General features: G+C 36.2%; 1 protein-coding gene across 11 annotated transcripts in view; it reads left to right on the plus strand.

Annotated features, from left to right (window-relative positions):
• Positions 1 to 26,084, plus strand: part of SHPRH (SNF2 histone linker PHD RING helicase) — an 84,370-nt gene that overhangs the window by 5,494 nt on the left and 52,792 nt on the right. For 3 of the 11 annotated variants that reach the window (XR_014845082.1, XR_014845081.1, XR_014845083.1), the window contains exons 2-14: positions 3,381 to 4,047; positions 5,483 to 5,612; positions 7,788 to 8,006; positions 12,226 to 12,304; positions 12,948 to 13,098; positions 14,224 to 14,332; positions 14,970 to 15,226; positions 16,683 to 17,342; positions 18,918 to 19,169; positions 19,983 to 20,061; positions 23,862 to 24,025; positions 24,158 to 24,414; positions 25,850 to 25,978. Coding sequence is in view for 8 of the 11 variants with exons in the window: in XM_013992508.3 (XP_013847962.1) it covers positions 3,409 to 4,047; positions 5,483 to 5,612; positions 7,788 to 8,006; positions 12,226 to 12,304; positions 12,948 to 13,098; positions 14,224 to 14,332; positions 14,970 to 15,226; positions 16,683 to 17,342; positions 18,918 to 19,169; positions 19,983 to 20,061; positions 23,862 to 24,025; positions 24,158 to 24,414; positions 25,850 to 25,971 (3,118 nt within the window). In the remaining 3 variants the exon portion in view is untranslated. Of the gene's footprint in view, positions 1 to 3,380; positions 4,048 to 5,482; positions 5,613 to 6,040; positions 6,174 to 7,787; positions 8,007 to 12,225; positions 12,305 to 12,947; positions 13,099 to 14,223; positions 14,333 to 14,969; positions 15,227 to 16,682; positions 17,343 to 18,917; positions 19,170 to 19,982; positions 20,062 to 23,861; positions 24,026 to 24,157; positions 24,415 to 25,849; positions 25,979 to 26,084 lie in introns of all 11 variants that reach the window. The other 8 variants (XM_013992508.3, XM_001924790.6, XM_013992509.3 and 5 more) reach the window with 4 other exon arrangements.

The raw sequence follows: 26,084 nt of genomic DNA on the forward strand, positions 1-26,084 counted from the left end.
GGTTCATTACCACTGAGCCACAATGGGAACTCCCCAGTTTTAGGCTTTTATTAATAAAACTGCTACTAATAAACTCAAGTTTAAGTCTTTTTTAATGATTCTGTTTTTATTTCTCTTAGGTAAATATCTGTGAGTGGAATTAATAGGCTGTGCAGAAAGTGTATATTTAATTTTGTAAGAAATTAACAAACTTTTACTGTTAGAATGTTTAAGAGTTCCTTTGTAGTTATTCTACATTCCCAGTCTTAAATTGTAACTATTGTAGTGGATAGGTAGTTTCTCATTGTGTTTTATGAGTTGAATTTGCAGTGCCCTTAATGACCGATGATGGTGAAGATATCTGCATATCTGCATATGCTTATTTGCCACTTATAGATCATCTTTAGTGAGAAATCTGTTCACAAATTTTGTCCTTTTTTTTTTTTTTTTGGCTGCCCTGCCTCATATGGAGTTCCTGGGCAAGGGATCAGATCCGAGCTGTAGTTGCAGGACCAAGGGACCAAGGATCAAACCTGTGTCCCAGTGCTCCAGAAATTCTACCAATCCCGTTGTACCATAGCAAGAACTCCACCCATTTTTTAAAATAAAGTTGTTTTTCTTACTATTGATTTGTCAGAGTTACTTATATATTCCACAGAGATCTTTCATCGGATATTTGTTTTACCAAAATTGTCTCCCATCTGCAGCTTCCCCTTTCATTTCCATAATAACATCTTTCTTACCCCCGTCTCTTTAGGGCCACACCTGCAGCACATAAAAGTTCCCAGGCTAGGGGTCAAATCTGATCTGCAGCTGCCAGCTGACACCACAGCCACAGCAACTCGGCATCCAAACCACATGTGCGACCTACCCCACAGCTCATGGCAGGTCGGCTCTTGACCCACTGAGCAGGGCCAGGGACTGAGCCCGCATCCTCTTAGATACTAGTCTGGGTTCTCAAACCACTGAACCACAACAGGAACTCCCAAAACATCAATTATCTTTTAAAGAAATGTAAAAACAAGAGAAAAAGTCTATTATATTTATGCACACATTTCATTCTTTTGTTTAGGTCCAGATTTCCATCTAACATTTTCCTTCTGCCTAAGGACTTCCTGTAACATTTCGGGTGGTATGTGTCTGCAAGCAAGTTCCTTCGACTTTTGTCATTTTCTTCACCTTCCTTTTTTAAAGATACAGTCAGCCCTCCATATATGCAGATTCCACATCCAAAGATTCAACCAACTGCAGATCAAAAGTATCCAGTAATATAGGAGTTCCCGTCGTGGCGCAGTGGTTAACGAATCCGACTAGGAACCATGAGGTCGCGGGTTCGGTCCCTGCCCTTGCTCAGTGGGTTAATGATCCGGCGTTGCCGTGAGCTGTGGTGTAGGTCGCAGACGCGGCTCGGATCCCGCGTTGCTGTGGCTCTGGCGTAGGCCGGTGGCTACAGCTCCGATTCAGCCCATAGCCTGGGAACCTCCATATGCCCCAGGAGCGGCCCAAGAAATAGCAACAACAACAGACAAAAAGAGGCAAAAAGACAAAAAGACAAAAAAAAAAAAAAAAAAAAAAAAAAAAAAAAAAAAAAAGTATCCAGTAATATAGCTTGCTTTTCTAAAATTGCTAATCAGATTTTTTAATAGCCATTATTTTTGTGTGATGACCTCCTGCCTCAGTTTCATGAAAACAATATCTTATCTCCCCAGGAATGGGATGCTGTTGATTGTTTTATAAAGTTCTTATTCAAATTGCTCCATTCATTTTGGGGAAAAGTTTGTCTTTGTTGAGTTGTTCTCCTATTGGAGATCCATCCCTTCATGTTTGTTGAATTTGAGTTAGTCTTTAGGGTTCGCATTCCTTGTTTCACCTTCCATTGTCTCTGCTTGTACGTTTTCCTTAAGAAGAAGCTGAGAAGCAGCTTCTGGGACATGTTTTCTGTTTGGATGGGGAATTGGTGAGACTTCAGTATGGGCAGAGTCCATTGTCATCTGTCTTTTTCTTCTTTAGTCAGTAACAAAGGACATCTTTCCAGTTTAGCCACAACTCTTAACCAAAAAATAGATACTCCCATCAAAGCTGCCTTATCTTTGGGAGAGATGGAGCAAGTAAGGGCCTGAAGGTTCCCACTTTATTGCTTCACAGTTAGCTATGCTGATAGCCCTGGACTCATTTTGGGTTCCACTGCCAGGTCCCCCACCATTGAGCACAGCAGCCCTCTTGGAGGTGCTCCCATCTTTTGTGCGAATACATTCACACTGTCACTTAGCTCTTCAGTCTGATTCCCTCTGTATGATTCTTTAGGAAAACCTCAAAGTTTCTGGTCATCTGAGATTTCCATTGTTTTGTATTATCCTAAACTGGGCTAGATTTGGAGTAGAGTAATTAGGGATGGGGAGTTAGTGGGAGTAGAGCAGTGCTGACTGCTTTGTGTGCTCAGTTTGTCATCAGGAAACTGAAAGGCAGCTTATTGTCTGTACTGAATTAAAGACCATGGTTTGGTCTCTACTTCTTTTGTATCCTTTCCTCAAATACATACTGGGGACTCATCAAATACGATTGGATTTTATTCAAAAATGGGATTATTGAAAAATATTTCTTAAACTATACTTCAAGCCAAATGTTGCCTGTACATCCTTTTGTTTGTTTTCAGCTATGGCTCTGTGACTGAACTCTGAATTGTTCTATGTTCCACATAGGAACTGGCTATTATATCGGGGAAAATATAGTTTAGGGACCTTATATAGGCTGCTTGCAGCCCAGTTTCCTCTTTTGAGATGGCAAAACTTTCTTTCCTTTTTTCCCTAATTTTTTTTTTTTTAATTTACTTCTTTTATCATCTCCGCCTTATTTCCCCTGGTTGTCATCACCACATTATTTCTTGCCCGGCTCTCTTATTCTTTTTATCTGCTAATACACAAAAAGAAATACCTTTCTATATTTTCATCTTCCTGTTTTCAGCTATGTAAGGGTCAAATGAAGTTTTGATAATCCTTTGGGATTATAAAGCAAAGTGAAATTTTGTAGTGATGATAGGAGTTTAAATGTTACTAAAAGTTTTCAAATAAACATTTCCAGGTTATCTGAGAGATTTACAGTACTATCTTGCTGCTCATGAAATGTATTTTCAGAATTTATTTTGTTTTAAACAACGAATTATCTATATTACATTTATCTGTAAAAGATCAACAAGACCATTAGAATTTATGTGATAGATGAAATTATAGTCAGTTTGATCCACAGCTGTATTTGGCTTATTTAAAAAACTATCCATTGCTTTATATATCTCTGAAGATTTCATGTTATGTGTAGGATTAATATTATATACTGAATTCTCATCTGAGAATATTTTAATACTAAAATTCTCTCCTGGAATGCTACTGTTGCATTTTGTCTTCTAGAGTTAACATTTTCCAAGAAAACTTGAAAATGAGTAGCCGACGGAAACGTGCTCCTCCAGTAAAGGTGGATGAAGAAAAGCAGCAGCAGCTTTGTTGGAATATGCATGAGGACAGAAGGAATGAACCTCTCACCTTAACTGATGATGAGCAGTCCTGCCCAGGTCTGGACTCCTCTTCTGCTCCTTGCATCATACTAGATGATAGTCTAAAGGAAGAATTGGCTCACAGAGATAAGAAGAGGTGTTTAGAGGCAGTGAGCATCTCAAAATCAATTGATAAAGAAGAGACTGGTGGCATTTCTTCCCCTTTGTCTGTAAAGCTGAATATTGTGATTTCTCCCTATCACTTGGATAATTCTTGGAAAGCACTTCTAGGAGAATTAACTCTTCAGCTTCTTCCTGAACAGAGTTTAATGGAAAATTTTTCTGAAAGGAGTTTTACACTGGTGAGTTCAGAGTTAAGCAATCAGTTCCTGATTTATGTTCATTCAGAATGCAAAGACATAGAGAAACAAGAAAGAGGACTCAGTGAGCCAATCAGTATGTGTGACAAAGGTATTCAAGTGGAATCATCCTTCAGTGGTGAAATGTTAGAAGATTTGGGGTGGCTGCAAAAGAAGAAAAGAATAAAACTTTACCAAAAAGCAGAAGGAAATCACATTATCAAGGTACAACAAATGAATGAATAAATTTATATATAATTCATTTCAGACGCTGATGTTCACTAGCCAGATAACTTTACATGAACCATTTAAATGTGCTAATTTCAGCTTCTTTTTGTACGAGATGTAAATAGTACTCATTGTTTTTACCTCATACACTTGTGCTGAGAATCAGGTAAGATAATGTAAGTAAGTGTACTTTGTAAACTATGAAGCAGGTTAATACGCCTTTATACTAAAACTTGAAAAGAAATTCTATAATGTTATGTTCACCTTTGTTCTATTGAAAGTTGTGTCATACATTTCTCACATTAAAAAGCAGTTATGTCAATAGCCCTATTTATGGTTTCATAATTGACAGAAGGAAAGGAGAAAATTTAGAGGTAATTAATTCTTCATTATGCAGTCTGTGTAACCCAAGCATTCTCTCTCTTTGCTGATTGTGAATGCCAAAAATTATAGCTCAGGGATAGCAAGTATATAAGAATTCATGGCTTATAATGCCTGTGTTTTATCCATTTGTCCCACATATCAAGGCTTAATCTGTTCTGTGTTCCCTGATCCAGATTTTTATAAATATTTAAATACTTAATGCTGCTATAGCAAGCCATCTCTAGGTAAACACGAGGCAGAATACAAATAAAAAATGAGATCATTTTTACCTCTTACTCCTGTATAATCCTGCTTGATTCTTGTTCTTTAGTGAAAGAACATGAGAATCTCAGTGATTAGGAAATCAAACCCAGGGTAATATAGGGAGAGAGAGGAAACTGGGTCCATTGATTATCATTAGAAAGTTTTAAAATTGTAGTAAGCAGGCTATCTCATGTAGACTTCTCTCCATTTTGCAAATGAGGACATTTGGGTCAAAATCAATCAATCATTTTTTTTAGTTAGCTCTAAAATATCAATGCCAGTGTTAAAATTCAGGTATTTTGACTGCAAAACTTCATACTGCATTGTTTTACCAGAATCACGCTGCATAACCTTAATCAAGGTCTGTACATCTTAGTATTTGATCTGCCAATAGGGATTCCCAAACCTAACCATGCTTAGGAATTCTGTCATTTGTATCAGAATCTTCTTGGGGATTATGCATTTTTAACAAACTTCCCTGATTATTTTGATGATCATCCAGTTGGGAAATCATTGACTTGGTAGGTAGAATTGATTTTCTCATCACATTGTCCCAGGTTCAGTTCCAGCTAGGAAAAATTTTTTTTTCTAACTACTCAAATGGTGCATCACACATAGTAGGCACTGCCTTTGTAGAATTAATTTCTTATTTGAAAGTGAAAATACCTTAGGGAGATTTGGTAGGTATATATTTAGTGTTTGTGGGGTAAATATTATGAAAACCTTTAAAAAAATCCTTATTAAAAATTTTCACAAAAAATGATGTAGTTCAATTGAAATTTTTATGTTGATTAATTCTTTGTAGGTTGGAATTTATCTTTTGGAAGGTGGCCTAGCGAAACTAGATTTTCTGAGTGATGCAAATTCCAGAATGAAAAAGTTCAATCAACTCATGAAAAGAGTGATGGAAAAGTTATACAGTTTTATTATTCCAGGTAATTTTTAAAGTAAACTTTAAAATTGCTATTACTGAAGAGTTGAAGGTTTTCCCCCAACTCCTATGTATAACAGACAGAAAAACAGCTAGTAAAACCATAATAAAATTAAACAACCTCCATAAAATTGTTACATGACAACATTATACTTATCTGAAATGCCCCCACTACTGTAATTTTTGTCTTTATTTGCTTAATAATGTGCTTAGTTTATCATAAGTACTCAAATATTTGTGGAGTCAGTAGGCAGAATTTAAAAGGATCTGAGCTGATTGGAATTTTTGCATTATTCCTGTGCTTTTTCATTTTGTCATGGCCAGAGATCCTTGGCTGGCCTTTATTCCACCTCTCCTTTGCAGTCTGACAAATAATCTCAAGAGCCTGCTTCCCATAAAGACCAGTTAACTTTGCTACTGTTTCTTGGCAAGATGTTGCATCCTTGGTCAGACCTGCAGTTTCAGAGTTGTCTGCCATTGGTTCCCAAGGGGGAGTGTGGATGGCTTGATGCAGCCCATCAACACTACTGGAAAAACGGCTCAGATTCTCCAAGTCCTGCTCATGGTGGGTCAGCCTTATTTCAGGTGCAAATTATAGAACATTTTTATGCATAAATATTTGGGAAATCAGTTCCTAAGCTTGGTTATTGAGTTGTTCCTTCAGTACATTCTTTACAAAGCTTCATAATACTAGTAATAATACATCTTTTTGCATATTATAGACCTAAAGGGAGGAAAATCCCTGTTTTCAGAATTGGAAGGAATGCTTTTAAGTACACCTAGAGTTTTTAAAGTTATAAGAATTCTGTTATACTGAATTCTAAAAATAATATGGTCTGAATTTTTCAAAGTAAAACTTCAAATTTAGATGTTAATACTATATTATATACCAATAGTAACTTCAAATTTAGATGTTAATACTATATTATATACCAATAGTAACAAAGTAACCAAGCGTATAACTACACATTCATTATAAAGTTTAAAAAATCTTATATGGCATATTCTTTATTGAAAAAAGTAATTATTTTATGGTACAGTCTTTGTTTTAGAGCATGTGAGGTATGTCCTATAAATGTGCATAGGCCTATTTGAAACCATTCAGAAACAAATCATTAGCTGAAAGGGGTTTGTAAGTTTGTGCAAAAGTTTAAACATCTACAGTGGGCAGAGCACATGCTAGCTGCTCTGAGGAGCTATAAATACAAGACAGCCTTTGCTTTCAAAGAGCATAACAGTTCAGTAGGAGAGAGATGAATACACAAGTGAGTGGCACTACCAGACAGATTGCAAGGTATTGCTATGATGGTTTAAAACTTTAATCTCCTAATTGGCTGCTGCTGCTACCAAATACCTGTCATTTTTACTATAGGAAATAGAATGGGAACCCTGGTCTTGTTAGACATAGAAAAGGTGTTATCTACGTATGAATTTTTTATGTTAAGATGTAAAAGTGAAATTATTCTTTGATAAACTACAAAAAATATTCACATTCAGTTCCTCAGATGTTTATTAAACATCTACAGTGGGCAGAGAACATGCTAGCTGCTCTGAGGAGCTATAAATACAACACAGCGTTTGCTTTCAAAGAGCATAACAGTTCAGTAGGAAAGAGATGAATACACACAAGTGAATGGCACTACCAGACAGATTGCAAGGTATTGCTATGTCCAAAGTATAAGAGTAATGCATGAACACAGAGGAGAATATTAATTCTGATTAGAGAAAAACAAAAGAAAATATCATGGAAAAAGTATCTGTTGAATTACCTTTTTTTGACGGCGGGGGCGGGGGGACTCTTTTTAGGGCCTCACTCTCAGCATATGGAGGTTCCCAGGCAAGGGGTCTAATCGGAGCTACTGCTGCTGGCCTATGCCACAGCCACAGCAAAGCTGGATCCTTAACCCACCAAGCGGGGCCAGGGTTTGAATCCACGTCGATATTAGTCTGATCCATTACCACTGAGCCACAATGGGAACTTCTCAGTTGAATTATCTTGAAGGATGGGTGGAAAGATTTTGGCTTAATGAAGAATTAGTGTAGGATCTTCCAGTCAAGAAATACACTAAGGAAGGTCTCAGAGTTAGGAGAATGCATGGTATGTTCTTGAAATAAGACTTGTTCATAGTTATACATGTGGACTGGGTTGTTTTGAATACATTTGTTGTTGGATATGCAGATGTGCTGGAAGAAGATGAGGAAGATTCAGAGAGTGAGCCCGAGGGACAGGACATTGATGAGCTCTATCACTTTGTGAAGCAAACACATCAGCAAGAAACTCAATCCATTCACGTGGATGTCCAGCATCCTGCACTGACTCCTGTGTTGAGACCATACCAAAGAGAGGCTGTCAATTGGATGCTACAACAAGAGCATTTCAGAAGTGCTCCTGCTAGTGGCAAGTATAACATGCTTAAAGAAAGGGTAATTGATCAGAAGGATTATAGAAGGGAGAGTTAAGGTGGAAAGAAATTGGCCAATAAACTAATTGTATTGAAAAGATAGGATAGAATGGGTGTTCTGGTGAACAAAATTATTTTCTAAGAAATCTTTCAAAATTGCAATTTAGAGAAATTCATCAGTGAGTTCCCTCACCGGTGCATAATAGTTTGAACTGATTTTTTTCCTGCCAAAGTAAAGGCTGCCTTGATTGGAAAGTTTTAAAACCAAGCAATTGTTTACATGGCCCTTTCAAACTAAGAATTACTTTTGGAACCTGATCAGGTGGGACTCTTGCTAATATATATGTAAGAGGCTTCGCAGTTTAATCATGAATGTTAGGAACAGAAAGCAAATTTACAGAAGTGGGAGATTTATGTGTGACTCATCTAATTTTTCTTGGTTTGCATTTCTTTTCTCTTTTTTTGTGTTTATTTGCTTTACTCTGCAAAATAAACAATAAAATGAAATGTCATCTAGTGTTTTCATAAAAGTAGTAGATTCATGGGAGTCATTTGTGCCATTTCTTTAAAGGGATGGGCATAAAATGAGATTTTTACGTGATTCTGGGAAGGGAAGTGCTGGCTGTTTTTCATTCTTCCTATGCAGATGTTTTTTTTCCTTCTTAGGGCCACACCTATGACATATGGAAGTTCCCAGGCTACAGGTCAGATTGGAGCTGCAGCTGCCAGCCTATACCACAGTCACAGCAATGCTAGATCTGAGTCATGTCTGTGACCTATGCCACAGCTTGTGGCGGCCTCATATCCTTAACCCACTGAGCAAGGCCAGGGGTCAATCCCTCATCCTCATGGATGCTGATTGTGTTCTTAACCCACTGAGCTGCAACAGAAACTCATAGATTTATTTTAATTAATGATAAATAGCTTTTACTTATTTTTCCCACTCTTTACCCAACAGACTTCATCTTGTTAAACTTTTTATTTTGGAAAATAAATACCAGTTCATAACCAATATTATTTCTTCTTCCTCCATCTCCTCCTTCTTCCATATTCTGAATTATTTTGAAGTAATAATCCCACATATTATATCATATCATATATTAATATTTTAGTTTATTTCATTAAAAGATAAAGTTTCTTTTTTTATTTAATTTTATTTAATGCATTATTATTTTTTTACTGTACAGCATGGTGACCCAATTGCACATACATGTATACGTTCTTTTTTCTCACATTATCATGCTCCATCATAAGTGACTAGACATAGTTCCCAGTGCTACACAGCAGGATCTCATTGCTAATCCATTCCAAAGGCAATAGTTTGCATCCATTAACCCCAAGCTCCCAATCCATCCCACAGCCTCCCCCTCAACAACCACAAGTCTATTCTCCAAGTAAATGATGTTCTTTTTTGTGGAAAGGTTCATTTGTGCCGTATATTTGATTCCAGATATGAGTGATATCATAGGGTATTTGTCTTTCTTTTTCTGACTTACTTCACTCAGTATGAGAGTCTCTAGTTCCATCCATGTTGCCTCAAGTGGCATTATTTTGTTCTTTTTTATGGCGGAGTACTATTCCATTGTGTATATATACTACATCTTCCTAATCCAATCGTCTGCTAATGGACATTTGGGTTGTTTCCATGTCTTGGCTATTGTGAATAGAGCTGCAACGAACATGCGGGTGCATGTGTCTCTTTCAAGGAAAGTTTTGTCCAGATATATGCCCAAGAGTGGGGTTGCTGGGTCATATGGTAGTTCTATGTATGGTTTTCTCAGGTACCTCCATACTGTTCTCCATAGTGGTTGTACCAGCTTCCATTCCCACCAACAGTGCAGGAGGGTTCCCTTTTCTCCACATCCCCTCTAGCATTTGCTATTTGTGGACTTAGTAATGATGGCCATTCTGACTGATGTGAGGTGGTATCTTGTGGTAGTTTTGATTCACATTTCTCTAATAATCAGGGATGTTGAGTATTTTTTCATGTGCTTGTTGGCCATCTGTATCTCTTCCTTGGAGAAATGTCTATTCAGGTCTTTTGCCCATTTTTCAATTGGGTTGTTGGCTTTTTTGCTGTTCAGTTGTATAAATTGTTTGCATATTCTAGAGATTAAGCCCTAATTAGTTGCATCGTTTGAACCTATTTTCTCCCATTCTGTCCGTTGTCTTTTTGTTTTCTTGTTGGTTTCCTTTGCTGTGCAAAAGCTTGTCAGTTTGATTAGGTCCCATTGGTTTATTTTTGCTTTTATTTCTGTTGCTTTGGGAGACTGACCTGAGAAAACATTTGTAAGGTCGATGTCAGAGAATATTTGATGGTGTCTTGTCTTATGTTTAAGTCTTTCAGCCATTTTGAGTGTATTTTCATGCATGGTGTGAGGATGTGTTCTAGTTTCATCGATTTGCATGCAGCTATCCAGGTTTCCCAGCAATGCTTGCTGAATAGACTGTCTTTTTCCCCTTTTATGTTCTTGCCTCCTTTGTCAAAGATTAATTGACTCTAGGTGTCTGGCTTTATTTCTGGGTTCTCAGTTCTGTTCCATTGGTCTGCATATCTGTTTTGGTAGGTTCTTCTAAATAGGAATAAATATATTCTAATGGATTTTAAAACCAATAATCCTTTAGTATCACCAAATCTTTCTTTCTCCCTTCTATCCCCCCTTTCTGTTTCTCTCTCTCCTATAGTTTGCTCAAACCTTAAGCCAAATAATATCCATATATTGAAATTAGTTGCTATCTCTTAAGTTCCTTTTAGTCAATATGTTTTATCTCCTCTCTATTTTTTCTTATATTTATTGAAGAAATTGTTAGCTCTATAGAGTTTCCCACAGACTGAATTATTTTGCTCCAAAATAAAATAATTTTTTAACTAAGTAATTTGATTAAGGTATAACTTATAAACAGTAAAATGCACAGATATTAAGGGCACAGTTTGGTAAGTTTTGATAAATCTATGCAACGGAGTAACTAGCAGCTCAGATCTAAGACATAACCAGACTTTCCCAAAGTAGCCAGTAACCACACATGCCTCTTGAGACATGAAATGTGTCTGTCCAGATTATGTGCTGTAGCTTTAAAATATACACCAGATTTCAAATTAAAATCAAAAAAAGAATGTGAACTCTCACTACTAATTTCTTATTGATTACATATTGAAATAAAATTTTTATTATATTAGGCCAAATAAAAATGACTGTTAAAGTTAGTTTTACCTGTTTCTTTTAATGTTTCTATCCATACAGTGCTGAGATAAAACATTTTCATCACCTCAGTAAGTTCCATCATTGCCCAGTCAACTCTCCTACTTCACATCGTTTGAGAGGCAACCACTGACACCGTAAATTAGTTTTACCTGTTTTTGAAACAAACAGAATGATAAAGCATGGACACTTAGGTGGAGGGAGTTGGCTTCTTTCAACATAATGTTTTTGCAGTTCATCCATGGTGCATATATTAGTGATTCATTGTTTTCTGTCCAGAGACTAGATTTTGTTAAGTCCCATGTGTCATTTCTGTTCCCTGTGGTTCCCATAAATTTATCTCCTCTCTTCTATTTTTCTCTTTCAATGTTTTTCATTTTATACAACCTATGTGTCTGTATTCCTGCTTCAATTAATCCCTAAGGAAGGTAACAAAAAATGACTTACCATTTCACTAGTGTGTAGAGACATACTTTCTACTTAGCAGTTGGCTTGAACAACTTAAAATATTAAGGGAAGAGATAGTGGAAGATTCTGGTTGAAATAAACACAGTACTTCAGTGTTAGTTTTAGATTTTTTTTTTCTCATTTAAGCCTTTCCTCCCACTCAGGCCCGTATAAAAGGTTAAGTCTAACTTAATGTACTAGCCCAGTATCATATCTATAGAGTTATTTAAAGACATTTGTTACCTTCCTGAAGGATTTGTAAAAGATAAGCTACTTTCCTTTATTGGGTAAGAATTGATTATATGTATTAGTTTGCTTTTCCTGTTAACCCTTTGTAATTTGTTACACTTTTTCTGGCTTACCACTTTTTTCTGGAAAATATTTGTGCACAAAGCAAAGGAAGCTAAAGAATAAAATGTGAAGAAAACCATGAGAGGAATCCTAGCCTTTTTCCCATGTATATTTGCCTTCCAGGCTATCCTGACTGTTAACTTACTTTTACTTTAATGATTATCTGACAGAAAGGAAAACAAATAAAACTTGTTCTTATGGTGATATTTTTCTTTAGAAAATGCCCTGCACTTTCTATGGCGAGAGATTGTAACATCTGAGGGTTTGAAACTCTACTACAATCCATATACAGGCTGGTAAGGCAAAACTTTACTTTGTGCTTAATATTAAAAATAGAACTACGAAAACCCGTATGAGATATGGTAATATATGTCTTCAGTCTTGGCAGTACCTCAAGAAGGAATACTAAGTTAAAGTCTTATTAGACATTTTTATAGATAGGATAGATATAGGCTTAATAACACTTGTCATTTTTCAGTAGATAAATGCAGTATAATAGAATTGACTTAAGATGTATAGTTATTGATATTTAAAGCGATTATAATTTTAAGTAAAATGTCATAAGTTTTCAGAGTCATTAACTTTATTTTTTTTTCAGTCATTAACTTTAATTAGTCAAATCAGTAGTTATTGCTGTTCTTATTTTTTATTCACAGATTCAAACGGGTCAAAAAAAAGGCAGACATACTTCCTTCTATTTATAGAAGAGAAAAAAATGATAACAGTACCAATTCTTTTTCTGCAGGCTTTAGTTGTCAGTTCAGGCAGTATTTTGATTATCATAGTTCTTATATTCGTGATATAGGAATTATAATTATTGCACCCTAAAATATAGTTTTAAAAAACTTAGCCTTTTATGCATTTCTTTCATTTCTCTTTAGGATCAGTTTAGTTTTTATTTGTGCTCCAATAATGCATTTTTCTTGTTTTTACCTTTAGCATCATTCGTGAGTACCCAAATGCTGGGCCACAGTTGCTTGGTGGAATCTTAGCAGATGAGATGGGTCTCGGAAAGACAGTGGAGGTTTTGGCTCTTATTCTGACACATACTCGACAAGATGTCAAACAAGATGCTCTCACTCTGCCTGAGGTAGGAGGAGTACTGTAGAGCTTGGGAAAGCAGGGACATGTGTTCTCAAAAAGCATCATATGTCGAACATTTGTTTGGCACTTAAGTCAACACTTTCAGTTTACTCTGCAGCTAATGATTTATATTAGTTGTTAGTTAACTTCACGTAGACACAGAAAATGGGATTTTTGTGACCTGGCAGGGTTTTTTGAAGTGATATTGGCCAACTAGGAAGGGGATATGCTGTCACTTATCAAGCTTCCTCCTAATTGGCAGAGAAATTCCCTTAGGAATGTTCTATTACTTCCTCATATGTTCTGTCACTACTTCAAGGCTCCACATCACTACTGAATATTTTTGAGAGCTATTTTTCAAAAACTGTGCAAGTCTCAGATAAGTAAATCTTAGAATTATATAATTAGAACTAAGGATAAATAGCTTAGTAATTAGATTGCTAGGTGAAACAAACTCTAAGTCTTTATTACAAAACCTATAATTTTGTTTTAAAATATAAATTTCAGAGTTTATAAAAAAAAAATCCACTGAGGCAAATATAGCTTGTAGCTCATATTTTCCAATAATGAAATCTGAAATCAGGACATTAAATCCTGCCAAAATGAAGCCACTAGTAAAAGAAATAATTGTAATTACCTGTAGGGCCCATCATGCTCACAACCTTAGTGGTTATATGATCTTTTAATAGAGTAAAGTTTTCAAAATAGCCTTTGAGATTTGGGTAGGGATAGAGTAGAGAATGTCTGTTCCTTTGTAGAAAAATGAGTTAAAGTATACAGTTTTAACTATCTGTAACTGTCTTTGGGAATTTTCTACTCATTAGATGTGTTAGTTTTAAGTTATTTTTAGTATTATTATAAATTCATTGAGCTAATTCTATTTTAAACAAGCCTTAAAAAGTTAATTTCAGAACTAATTTAAGATAATGTGCACAATTTTTTGAAGTGATGGCTAGCTGTAAACTCCGAAATAAAAAATAAGGTTTGTATGTATGAATAGCATGTATAGCCCTTTCTTTCATAATTTTTTACAACTTTTTTCCCTCTCCTTAATAGAAAGAGGGTTAATTTTAATAGGCAACTCAGAATACTGAAAGCATTGTGTGTGACTACTGAATGTTGTTTATATCAGGGGAAAGTGGTGAATTATTTCATTCCATCACAGTATTCTGGAGAAAATGTAAAAAACACAGAAACCCAGCATATGGAATTTGAACCAAAAGAAAAAGTTCAATGCCCCCGTAAGTATGACATCTCTTAAAGATAACACCTTTTTACAGTGATTTTTGTTCTAGTTCTTATCAACCTTATATAGAGGTATCTTGTAATTTTTATTTATAATTGTTTTTGCAGTTGCTTATACTTTGCATAAAAGTTCAATTACAAGGCATATTATAACAAAAGTAAAGATTTATTCTTTGGTTTCTCTTGGTCCAGGTAGATTTTGCGTCATTTCTTTTGCTTACCATTTTAATCAGGCTTTGTTTATCCTCTAGTGTACCTACTTCAAATTCTGCTAGCAAATGAATGTTTCCGTTACTAATGGTAGCATATATGTAGATAATACATGTAGATAATATGTAGGTAATTGTGAGAATTTTTTTAATATACAATTTTAAATGAGAATTGATTTGCAAGATTAGCAGATTAATGTAATTCTTCCTTAAATTATTTCCACTACAGTAATTTCTTTCTTAGTGTATTGAGATAAATTTTTATTACATATGCTTCAAAGTGATGCTATACAGACAATGTAACTTTAAATCTTTGATTTATTTTTTTCTTAACTTGGTCCTCAATGCACATTAAGATTAACTAATTTTATTTTCTTTTAATTTTAATTGTTGTGACTGAGTTAGCATGTCCTTTTGCATTTAGCCACACGTGTGATGATCCTGACAGCTGTAAAAGAAATGAATGGAAAAAAAGGAGTTTCCATTCTTTCCATCTATAAGTATGTCAGTTCTATATATAGATATGATGTTCAGCGGAACAGGAGTCTTCTGAAACGGATGCTGAAATGTTTAATTTTTGAAGGTCTTGTGAAACAGATCAAAGGCCATGGTTTTTCTGGTACTTTTACATTGGGAAAGAATTACAAGGAAGAGGATATATATGATAAAACAAAAAAGCAGGTAACAGAGCACTTATTAAGTAGCCGTATATAATGCTTTACAGAATAAGTTGACAGATTCCCACCTGTCTAAAGCTCTTACAGTCTAGTGATAAAAAAAACAAACATTAGAAAAAACACTTAGGGCTGGGACTTACATTTTCTACTTCTTAAATATAAGTTCCATCAGAGTAGAAATTGTTTTGAATACAGGTAAGCTGAGTGCTTGGTGCATATCAAGGACTCAATAAGTATTTATTGAGTGAATTATAAGATTAGTTTGTTAAGCGTATTTGAGTTTAAAACAACTTTTCTTATGTTCGTGCTGTTGTCAGCAGTTAAAAAGCATGTTCCATATTTTTAAAATGTTGATACCTTACATGTGCACAGCTCTTTATATACAACTTGAATCTTTATAAAAGTCTCATTTTTCCCATATCATCATCTTATAAAATTTATACATTTTGTTATAAAACTGCTTCTTTGGGGCCAACAATTTCAATTTGCTTTTAAGAAAATAGTTACAAATTTACGAACATAATTCAAGGAAAAAACTAATGACAGCAAGTCAAAGCGTGAAATTACCACTTTACCTACTCTGAAAGAAATGGCAAATAAGAAAGTTCATTTCCTGGAGTGGGGATTCTCCAGCATTTTCTCCCCAACAAGGGTAGAAGACTGCAGTGAACTTCCATGCTTTTACTAATTATTCTGCTACCAAAAAAAGAAAATCTCCTTCAGCTAATGCCAGTCATTCCACATTAATGTCATTCACTCCTCTGTTCAACCTTGGCTGTGACATCACTTCTAGGAAGCTATTGCTGGCACCTGCCTCCCCATGACAGCCCTCTCTGTTATATAATCCTCTTGTGCATTCCTGTAGAATCATTTTACTTTTTACTGTTCTCTTCCAACAGACCCTTTTGAGACTGGGAGCTAAATTTTCCTCTTATTTGTATCCCCAGCATCTCATATGATGCCTAGCGCAGAATAGACATCAATAAATAAATATGAGGCGAGTACACAGGTTGAAAGAAGAAAGGAAGGAGGAATTCATTTCCTAATTGTAGTAACTAGTAGATTAATTTTCACTTTGTTTAAATGCTGTATTTTAATATTTGGTGTTTTTATATTTGCCTTAGTTTATATATTTATGTATTACAAACTAACCAGTCTCTTATTGATGTAAGCAGACTGTAAATACAAGAAGTTGATACAAAAATTAGTAGCTCCCTTTATCTTTCTAATTTTTGTTCTCTCCAAATCTTAATTATACAGCAATAGAACTTTCTTTTGCTTTTGGGCCTTCAGGGAGGGGAGTTCTTGGAGCAATTTTAAAACTGTTGATCAGAAGTGATTCTCCTCAGGGCAAGGGTAACAAAGACTGGCTACTAGAATTTTATGTAAAGCACATGATGTTAGGCATTTGATTTCAGATATATCACTCTGTTGAAATAAATAAATAATATTTTTTATAGGCAGTGGGGAGTCCAAGGAAAATTCAGAAAGAATCCAGAAAATCAGGGAACAAGGACACAGATTCTGAATACTTGCCATCAAATACCTCTGATGATGATGATGATCCTTACTATTATTACTACAAGCCCAGGAAAAATCGTAGTAAACTGAGGAAAAAACCTGCTCCCTCCACAAAAAAGGAAAAAAGTCAGCTTAATGTCGATCTCAGCTCACAAGATCATTGTCCAGCTCCTGGTGACTCTGGAATTACTGATGTTACCACATCTGAAAGTACATGTGTCTTTGAAGTCAAGCAAGAGCAGGCAGCAAAGGACCAAGTTGAATCTGTAACTCCTGCTGGTGGTGACATACCACATTCTAATGTCATGAGTCCCAATAATTCTTCTGGCTATCGCTTTGAGTGCATATGTGGTGAACTTGACCAGGCAGACTGTAAGCCTCGTGTTCAGTGCCTGAAATGCCAGTTGTGGCAACATGCAAAATGTGTGAATTATGAAGAGAAGAATCTGAAGATTAAACCTTTCTACTGCCCCCACTGCCTTGTAGCGATGGAGCCAGTATCAACAAGAGCAACTCTGATTATCTCTCCCAGTTCCATCTGTCATCAGTGGGTGGATGAGATCAACAGGCATGTGAGGTCATCATCTCTTCGAGTCTTGGTGAGGCAGTTTGGGCTCTTTAAAGGGATAGGAAAATGTAAATTTTTGGTTCATGATAAAAGCAAACCAAAGTGGTTTGATCCCCAAAATTAACTTAATGAAATAATAATAATAATATTAAATCAGAACTTAAAGAGGAAATTGGGAATAAGAAATAGAATAGTAGACTATTCTGATATCAGAAGTTAAAGCATTTTGGGTTGAAAAATGTGAAAGCTTTTGAAAAAATTCTTGATCATGTAAATGAAAAACCTTTTGTTTTTTTGTCTTTTTAGGCCGCACCAGCAGCATATGGAGGTTCCCAGGCTAGGGGTCCAGTTGGAGCTGTGTAGCTGCTGGCCTGCGCCACAGCCACAGCAACTCGGGATCCAAGCCGCATCTGCCACCTATGCCACAGCTCACGGCAACGCCAGATCCTTAACCCACTGAGCGAGGCCAGGGATTGAACCTGTGTCCTCATGGGTGCTAGTCGGGTTCGTTAACCGCTAAGCCACTGCAGGAACTGTAAATGAAAAATCTTTGTATGAGCATTCGTACTCTGAGAGAAATGCATTTCAAAGGCAGCATTGTTTAATAGTATCTACTTGTATGATCTTATAACTTTTAACTCCAGAATCTTCCTCTGAAATCTCAATTACCCCATCTATAAAATAATAATTTACTCATTCAACAGATATTTATTGAGCACCTATTATGTGCTAGGAATTGTGCTAAGTTCTGAAACTAGTGCCCTGTCACAGACTTTTTGTGATGATTAAATGAGTTGATAAAGTGCTAGCACACAGTAAGTGGTCATTTAATGTTAGTGTTCACTTCTTTCAGTATTCTTTACTCTCTTTGTTCATCTTTCCTTCTTTCTATGTTACTATTAAATGTCACTGGAGGCTCTTTTATTTCAGCCGCTGCGATAGGCATGGAGAAAACAGTAAAACGTAAAATACCATCTGCCATTGAGGAGCTCTGTTCTGTAGAATAGACAAACCTCGGTTTGAATCTTGACTATACCAGTTTTGAGCAGTTCACTTCATGTTTCTTAATATGTGAGATAGGAATGATAACAACTACTAACAAGATTGTTGTTGAAGGTAGGAAATAAAGCTTTGAACAGTGTCAGAAATAGAAAAGACATTAAGTAAATAACAGCTCTTAGTGCTGCTTTCTCACACCCTTGTGTTTTTGCTCAAGCTATTGATTCCATTTACCCACCTACCTACCTATCCCATAAGTCCTTTTCCCCTTTTCTCCACATGTGAGAACTCCTCAATGTATTTCAAGATCTACCTCAAATTTGAATTCCTCTCTGAGTTTACCTTCTTAGCCACAGAAATGCTCTTTTCACTCTGATGCTAGCACATTTGCCTCTGTTATAGTTCCTTTTGCATTGCTTATGTTCTTAATCTTCCACACTAAAATGCATCTTTCACTAGACAGGTAGATACAGGGGTGTATCTTATAGCATGTTTGGTTCTAAACAAATAGGAAGGGCTCAATAAGGGTATAAAATTAATGAATATTTCTATTTCAGTTATCTTTGATTCGCCTTTCTGCAGTAACTCTCTGCTGATTATTTTGTAGGTATATCAAGGAGTGAAGAAAGATGGCTTTTTGCAGCCTCATTTTTTGGCCGAACAGGACATAGTCATCATTACTTATGATGTCCTGCGTTCAGAACTAAACTATGTAGATATTCCACACAGCAATAGTGAGGATGGGCGTCGCTTAAGGAACCAGAAGCGCTATATGGCCATTCCCAGCCCCCTAGTAGCTGTGGAGTGGTGGAGGATCTGCCTTGATGAAGCTCAGATGGTTGAATGCCCTGCTGTAAAAGTGAGAATTTCTGCAGACTCTTAAGGGTTGGAAGAGAGAAAAGGGGAGGGGATTGGGGAAAACTGTTCATAGAAAATGTAATAGTTTAAGTGTAGTTAACCCACATCATTGACATTAGTCAAAAGTTTGCCGTTAAACACTCTACATTTGATTTCGTCTTGTGTATGAGCTATATAATCTTTAGGAATTACTTTGATACTCTGAATCATTACTTCATATGCAGTGCTCATGCATATTTGATGGCAGTTTCTGTGTGATGCAAATCGAAGTGAACTCTGTTCAGGGACTTTTATAAGCATTTCTGCTATGTGGAATGCTCATCCTATAGGTTCTAATAATTTTGGCCATTTTTTATCAGAGAGACCAAATGGTAATAGATAAATGCTATTTTAGAGGATAATTCAGACGTTGTCTTTGTTCTGTCTTCTTTGATTAGTCTGTAACCAGAACTGAATTTATAAATGGTATCTTTTAGCACAGTGGTTCACACCTGGAGGATCGTGTGGTCCAGGGGATATGTCAGTCAATCAGGGAGCCTGTTCATTCTACACATACCTGAACTACTTTTCCTCTTTGGAAGGACACGTGGCAGCCTCCTGCTAATGAGAACCACTGTACTAGAAGATGAGCCATTGAATATGGCCTTCAGTATTGAGTGTGATAACTGTTCAGTAGGATTACATGCATCTGACCTGAAGCATCACTTTTCATGGGCTATTTTAAGTAAACTTATTCCTGACTTCCACATTCTTCCTCTGTGTGTGTGTGTGTGGTTTTTTTTTTCTTTATTGTTTCATATTTCTCTCCCATCAGGCTGCAGAAATGGCTCAGCGCTTGAGTGGGATTAACCGCTGGTGCATCAGTGGCACTCCAGTACAGAGAGGATTGGAGGGTAATATATGGTTTCCTCACATGTTACTTATATTTGAAAAGCTTAACTTTTTTGAACAAAACATATTAATATGTTTAACTTTTGCTGAAATCCTATGTAAGTGATGATACATGTATTTACATTAGATTCTTGATGGTTTCAAACACTTACCTTTTTAAGTGGAATCAAGTGATTTTTGCTCATATGTATAAGGACAGATATACAGTGAGTAGTCCCACTGCCCTAATTTGCCTCCTGAAACAGTATAGACATAGATCTGAACTGAGCTGAAAGTTTCAAAATGATGTGTAGAAAACAGGAAGAACCTGACAGGAAAGAGAAGAGAGAAAGGGAAAAAGAGAGATAGGAAAGGGAAGAAAGAAAGGGAAAGAGAAAGACAGGGGAAAAAAGAATTTTAGGAGTTCTCATATTGGCTCAGTGGTTAATGAACCCACTAGTATCCATGAGGGTGCAGATTCAACTCCTGGCCTCCTTCAGTGGGTAAGGATCCAGTGTTGCAGTGATCTGAGGAGTAGGTCACAGACACGGCTCGGATCCCACTGGTTGTGGCTATGGCTGTAGCTGTGGCATAGGCCAGGAGCTACAGCTCCAGTCGACCCCTAGCCTGGGAACCTCTGGCTAGGGGTCACAGCCCCTAAAATGATAAAAGACAAAAGAGAGAGAAAGAATTTTACTTTGCTGTGTCTATAAAAATAAGGGCCTCCCACCCATGTATTATAAAACTCATGTTTCCATGTTAATCTCATTCATGTAACTTACATTTTCCATAGAACATGTACTGCATTTTAAAACTTTTGTTCAAGTTGCAAATTTTTATAATTAAAAGTTTAAGTAAATGTCATTTTACATAGCAAATTTCCTGAAAAACTATCATTAAAATATAGTTAAACTATATTCTTGGAGTTCTGTGGCAAATACTTATCCTCAGAACTTATTCTGAAAATACACATTTTCATATATTGTTTATTTTTAGCAGGGTAATCTCATTCTGCTAAAATAAAAATATCAACATCCATTACTGTTACCTGAAAAACAATATATTTTTATAATTATTTTTAGGGAAAAAAGGTTTTCAGGAAGATTTTAAGTATGTATTTAAATACCTAATAATTTTAGTATGTTACATTAAGATATGTACTTATAGGATATCATCAGGCTAATATAAAGGCCAGATTTGGTGGTCTGCTGTTATATTTGGAAAGTGTCCAATTTGTTGCTGTTTAGGTGTTAATAAGATCTCATTTAGCTCAAAAGTTAGCTGAGAAGGTATAGAAAAAAGAATGACTATCAAAAGTTTTTTTTTTCCGATTTTTAATGTTTAAAGAACATGGGCAATAATTCCTCAGTTCTCTAGGTAGTTTATCTTGGAAAAATAAGATATTGGGAGATGTTTTGAGCACTTGTCACCCACCATTCAACAAATTTTTTATTAATTTTTAAAACAACTTCATTAAGGTATAAGTGACATATTGAAACTAAATATTTAAAGTATAGAATTTGTCACCTTTTGACACATATATGTACATACATGTGAGTTTATTTCCACAATGAAGATGATCACCCAAAAAGTTTTCTCTTGACCAAGTTACTAAAAAAACATAGCCTTTCTAGACTTTCTAGAAATTTATCTTTTGTCTTTGCTTTCATGATTCTCTGACATATTTAATACTATAATTTTTGTCATGCATCTTTTCTTTTTTGTAGTTATTGCAGTGTAAACATTAGCTTGGCGTGACTTAACTATATAGTATTTGGAAATGAAAGTTTCCTTTGTTTTCTTTTTGTGTTAGACTAGGGTTTCTCAGCCTTAGCTCCATTGGTGTTTAAGGTCAGATAATTCATTCTTATTGGTAGCTGTCCTGGTCGTTTTGGATATTGAGCTTTTACTGTCTAGATGCCAATAGCATTCCTCAGTTTTGACATGCACAAATGTCTCCAGACATTGCCAAATGCCCCTGTGGGCAAAATCATACCCCCCCACCTCCACCTCAGTTGAGATTCACTGTGCTAGACTGACAGAGATAAATCAGATTTGATGATTTATTAATTAGCAACAACCAAGAGATCTGGTAAATAACAGGTTGGCCATATAGTGAATAAGGAAATGAGACTAGGCTGTTTTCTTAACATAATTTGTCAGGCTTTTAGTATGTCCTTCCAGGCAGGCTGAATCACGTCAGTCTACTTAGAGAGTCAACTAAGCAAGGACATCACCCTTTCCTTTCATCCTCCATACCCCATGTCAATATAATACACTTGTTTATATTGGTATACAGTGAATTGGCTTTGGGAAATAGATGAACCTGGGTTCACATCCTGACTCTTAGTTGTATATCCATAAACAAATTACTTAATAATTCAAATCCCTATTTTTTGTATTATGAAATGAGATATTTTATTTTTATTTTTATTTTTTATTTTTTTGTCTTTTCGTTGTTGTTGCTATTTCTTGGGCCGCTCCCGCGGCATATGGAGGTTCCCAGGCTAGGGGTTGAATCGGAGCTGTAGCCACCGGCCTACGCCAGAGCCCCAGCAACGCGGGATCCGAGCCGCGTCTGCAACCTACACCACAGCTCAGGGCAACGCCGGATCGTTAACCCACTGAGCAAGGGCAGGGACCGAACCCACAACCTCATGGTTCCTAGTCAGATTCGTTAACCACTGCGCCACGACGGGAACTCCCGAAATGAGATATTTTAAAGTTAACTGTAATAAAATGTGCAAAGCATTTAGCATAGTACCTGGGAGTTATTAAATATTCATAAATGGTAACTGCTTCCACTGCTTTTGTTTTTATTTTCTACTTATGCATTCATTTAATTTAGTTTCTTTGTACGTGTCAACTTTAAATAATTTAAGTACTTTGTAATGTGTTTATTGGCTTATTTTTTCTCTTTTGTCTTTTCTAGGCCGAACCTGCGGCATATGGAAGTTCCCAGGCTAGGGGTCTAATCAGAGCTGTAGCCGCCAAGCCTTCACCAGAGCCACAGCAATGCCAGATCCAAGCCGCGTCTTCGACCTACACCACAGCTCACAGCAGCGCCAGATCCTTAACCCTGTGAATGAGGCCGGGGATCGAACCTACAATCTCATGGTTCCTAGTCGGATTCGTTAACTACTGAGCCACAATGGGAACTCCAGCTATTTTTTCTTTGTGAGTTATAATAGTGAGCAAAAAATAAAGTCCCTGACATTGCGGAGCTTACAGTTTAGAAGACAAGATATGTTTATTAAACACTTAAACACATATAAGATTGCAATCAAGATAACTTCCATGTATGCAATAAACATAAAATTTTAACTGTAAGATTTCAAAAAATGATGTCTGGTTCTGTGATGTCACATAATAGGGATTCAGAAGGAAGTGACAGCTGAATCAAGATCTAAAACACCATATAAGCTGGGTGAAGAGCGAGAGGAAAATTCTCTATGGTAGAGGAAGCAGAAAATATAAAGGACAAAAGCCTATTTTTAGTAGTGTTGAATATCTTATGTGATTTTTATTTTGAGTACTCTACTAAAAGTGAGAAACAGAATAGTTGTATGAGTACAGAGTATAAGCATATTGTTTGTTTCCCCTCGTCATTGAGTGGCTGACTGGAAGCTCTCGTTCACTGCTCAGCATCACAGAGTCCGGTATCACATATCACTAGCCTGAGAAAAGATCAAAATTCAAATTTGAAGTACGGTTTCCATTGAATATCTTTTTTGCACCATGGTAAAGTCAAAAAAATTTAAGTCAAACCACCGTAAGTCGGGGACCATCTGTATTCTCAACATGCTTTTTTCTTTCTTTTCAGATCTTTTTGGGTTAGTGGTCTTTCTTGGTATTGAACCTTACTGTGTCAAACACTGGTGGGTTCGACTTCTCTATCGTCCTTACTGCAAGAAGAATCCTCAGCCCCTCTACAGCTTTATTGCCAAGATACTGTGGAGGTCTGCAAAGAAAGATGTGATTGACCAAGTCAGTAGGATAAGTTTTTATTGATTAAGGGTATTAGAGGAAAAAAAAAAAAATAAAAGAAGAAGCAGAGTTGGGATGGAAAGTTAAATTTCCAGGTACAGTCATTTTTTTTTTTTTTTCTCCTCTGTACAGATCCAGATACCCCCCCAGACAGAAGAAATCCACTGGCTCCACTTTTCTCCAGTGGAAAGACATTTCTATCACCGTCAACATGAAGTATGCTGCCAGGATGCAGTAGTAAAACTCAGAAAGATTTCTGACTGGGCTCTCAAGCTCAGCAGCCTGGACAGAAGGACTGTCACCTCCATCCTGTATCCATTGCTGAGGCTCAGGCAGGCCTGCTGCCACCCACAGGCTGTTCGAGGGGAGTTCTTGCCACTCCAAAAAAGGTTTTATTTTAAAATTCCTTATACTGCAATTAAAAATAGAGTAATAATAGGCAGTATTTAAGCAATTAGCTTCCTTGCCCACAGTTTCATTCAGGGTCTCATAACTGTTTTCAGCTATTTTTAGCAGTGTAGAAGGTTTTTTTTTTTTTTTGATACAGAACCCTTATTTGTGAAAGAATCACATCATCAAAATTATTTCCATGGTTTTGAACATTTTTTTAAACTTGTTCGTTTTGTTTGTTTTTTTTTCTGCTGCACTCCAAGTATGAAAGAGTTTTGTCTTATTATATTTTCTGGTTCCCACATCAGATAATTAGATGAACTAGATTATCATTAAATATTTTCTTTATAATTGTGCCAACTACACTCTTTGATTATTCCTTTCTAATGCATTAAGGCATTTTTGCCCACAATACTCTATTATTCCAGAAAATTGTTTTGTTCATCAGAGTAAGACTCAAGAACTGGCCTTTTTTTAGCCTTTGATATTAAAAAGATACCATTTCAGATGCTGTAAGTATAAAGAGGAATTTGACTTTGTCCTTGCCTTTAAGTAGTTTATGGACAAATGAAGGAGGTGATAACAATTATAGATCTCTGTAATATAAGGCAAACTATGCATTTCACAAAAGGTATGTATGAATTGTTGTGGACAATCAGAATATGGCAATAATTTCTGTACAAAGTAGTTAATATTAGGCAGCCTTCTGGTGGAAATGGCATTTGATCTACTCCTTGGAGAGTCTTCATTTTTTTATAGATTAAAAAAATCAGGCTTCTAGAGGTTAAGTTTAATGACGGAATTCAGACTCAGTCTTGGAGTTCCCGTCATGGCGCAGTGGTTAACGAATCCGACTAGGAACCATGCGGTTGTGGGTTCGTTCCCTGGACTTGCTCAGTGGGTTAAGGATCCAACATTGCCATGAGCTGTGGTATAGTTGGCAGACGTGGCTCAGATCCAGCATTGCTGTGGCTGTGGTGTAGGCCAGCAGCTACAGCTCTGATTAGATCCCTAGCCTGGGAACCTCCATATGCCGAGGAAAGCGGCCCTAGAAATGGCAAAAAGACCAAAAAAAAAAAAAAAAAAAGACTCGGTCTTATATTCTCACACCTATACTACTTCAAATATATTACTTTATGGACTTCCTGTGTGGCTCACAACAAATATATTACTTACTTTGTACTTTGGGAAGATTTTTTTTTTTTTAGTTCTAATCTCCATTGACTGAAATGGGAAAGAGTTAAAGGATGATGGGATCAGAAAAATGCTTATTAGAATAGTAAGAGGTAATTAAGCTAAAAATGGAGTTAAACAGAAAGATGCTGAAGATATTACTAAGATTTGATAAAAGTCTGGTACTCTTGATCTTATGTAATATAATACTCTCCTTTAGGATTTTCTTTCTAGTTCTGAACAATTTGCCCTTTTTTCTAGCACTATGACCATGGAAGAACTGCTGACATCTCTGCAGAAAAAATGTGGAACTGAGTGTGAAGAAGCACATCGGCAACTAGTTTGTGCTCTCAATGGCTTAGCAGGCATCCACATCATTAAAGGTAGAAGGTGATTGCTTTGTTATCTCTGATTCTTCTAAATGCTTAACAGGAAAAGTTTGTTATAGTAGAGACCAAAGTCTCCCAAGAAAGACACTTTCACACAGTACTGATCA

The sequence above is a fragment of the Sus scrofa genome, chromosome 1 (genome assembly GCF_054392235.1).
Source record: "Sus scrofa isolate SSC_HxYL_T2T_F1_AM1 chromosome 1, Sscrofa_HxYL_maternal_Yorkshire_Landrace_v2.0, whole genome shotgun sequence".
Taxonomy (NCBI): domain Eukaryota; kingdom Metazoa; phylum Chordata; class Mammalia; order Artiodactyla; family Suidae; genus Sus; species Sus scrofa.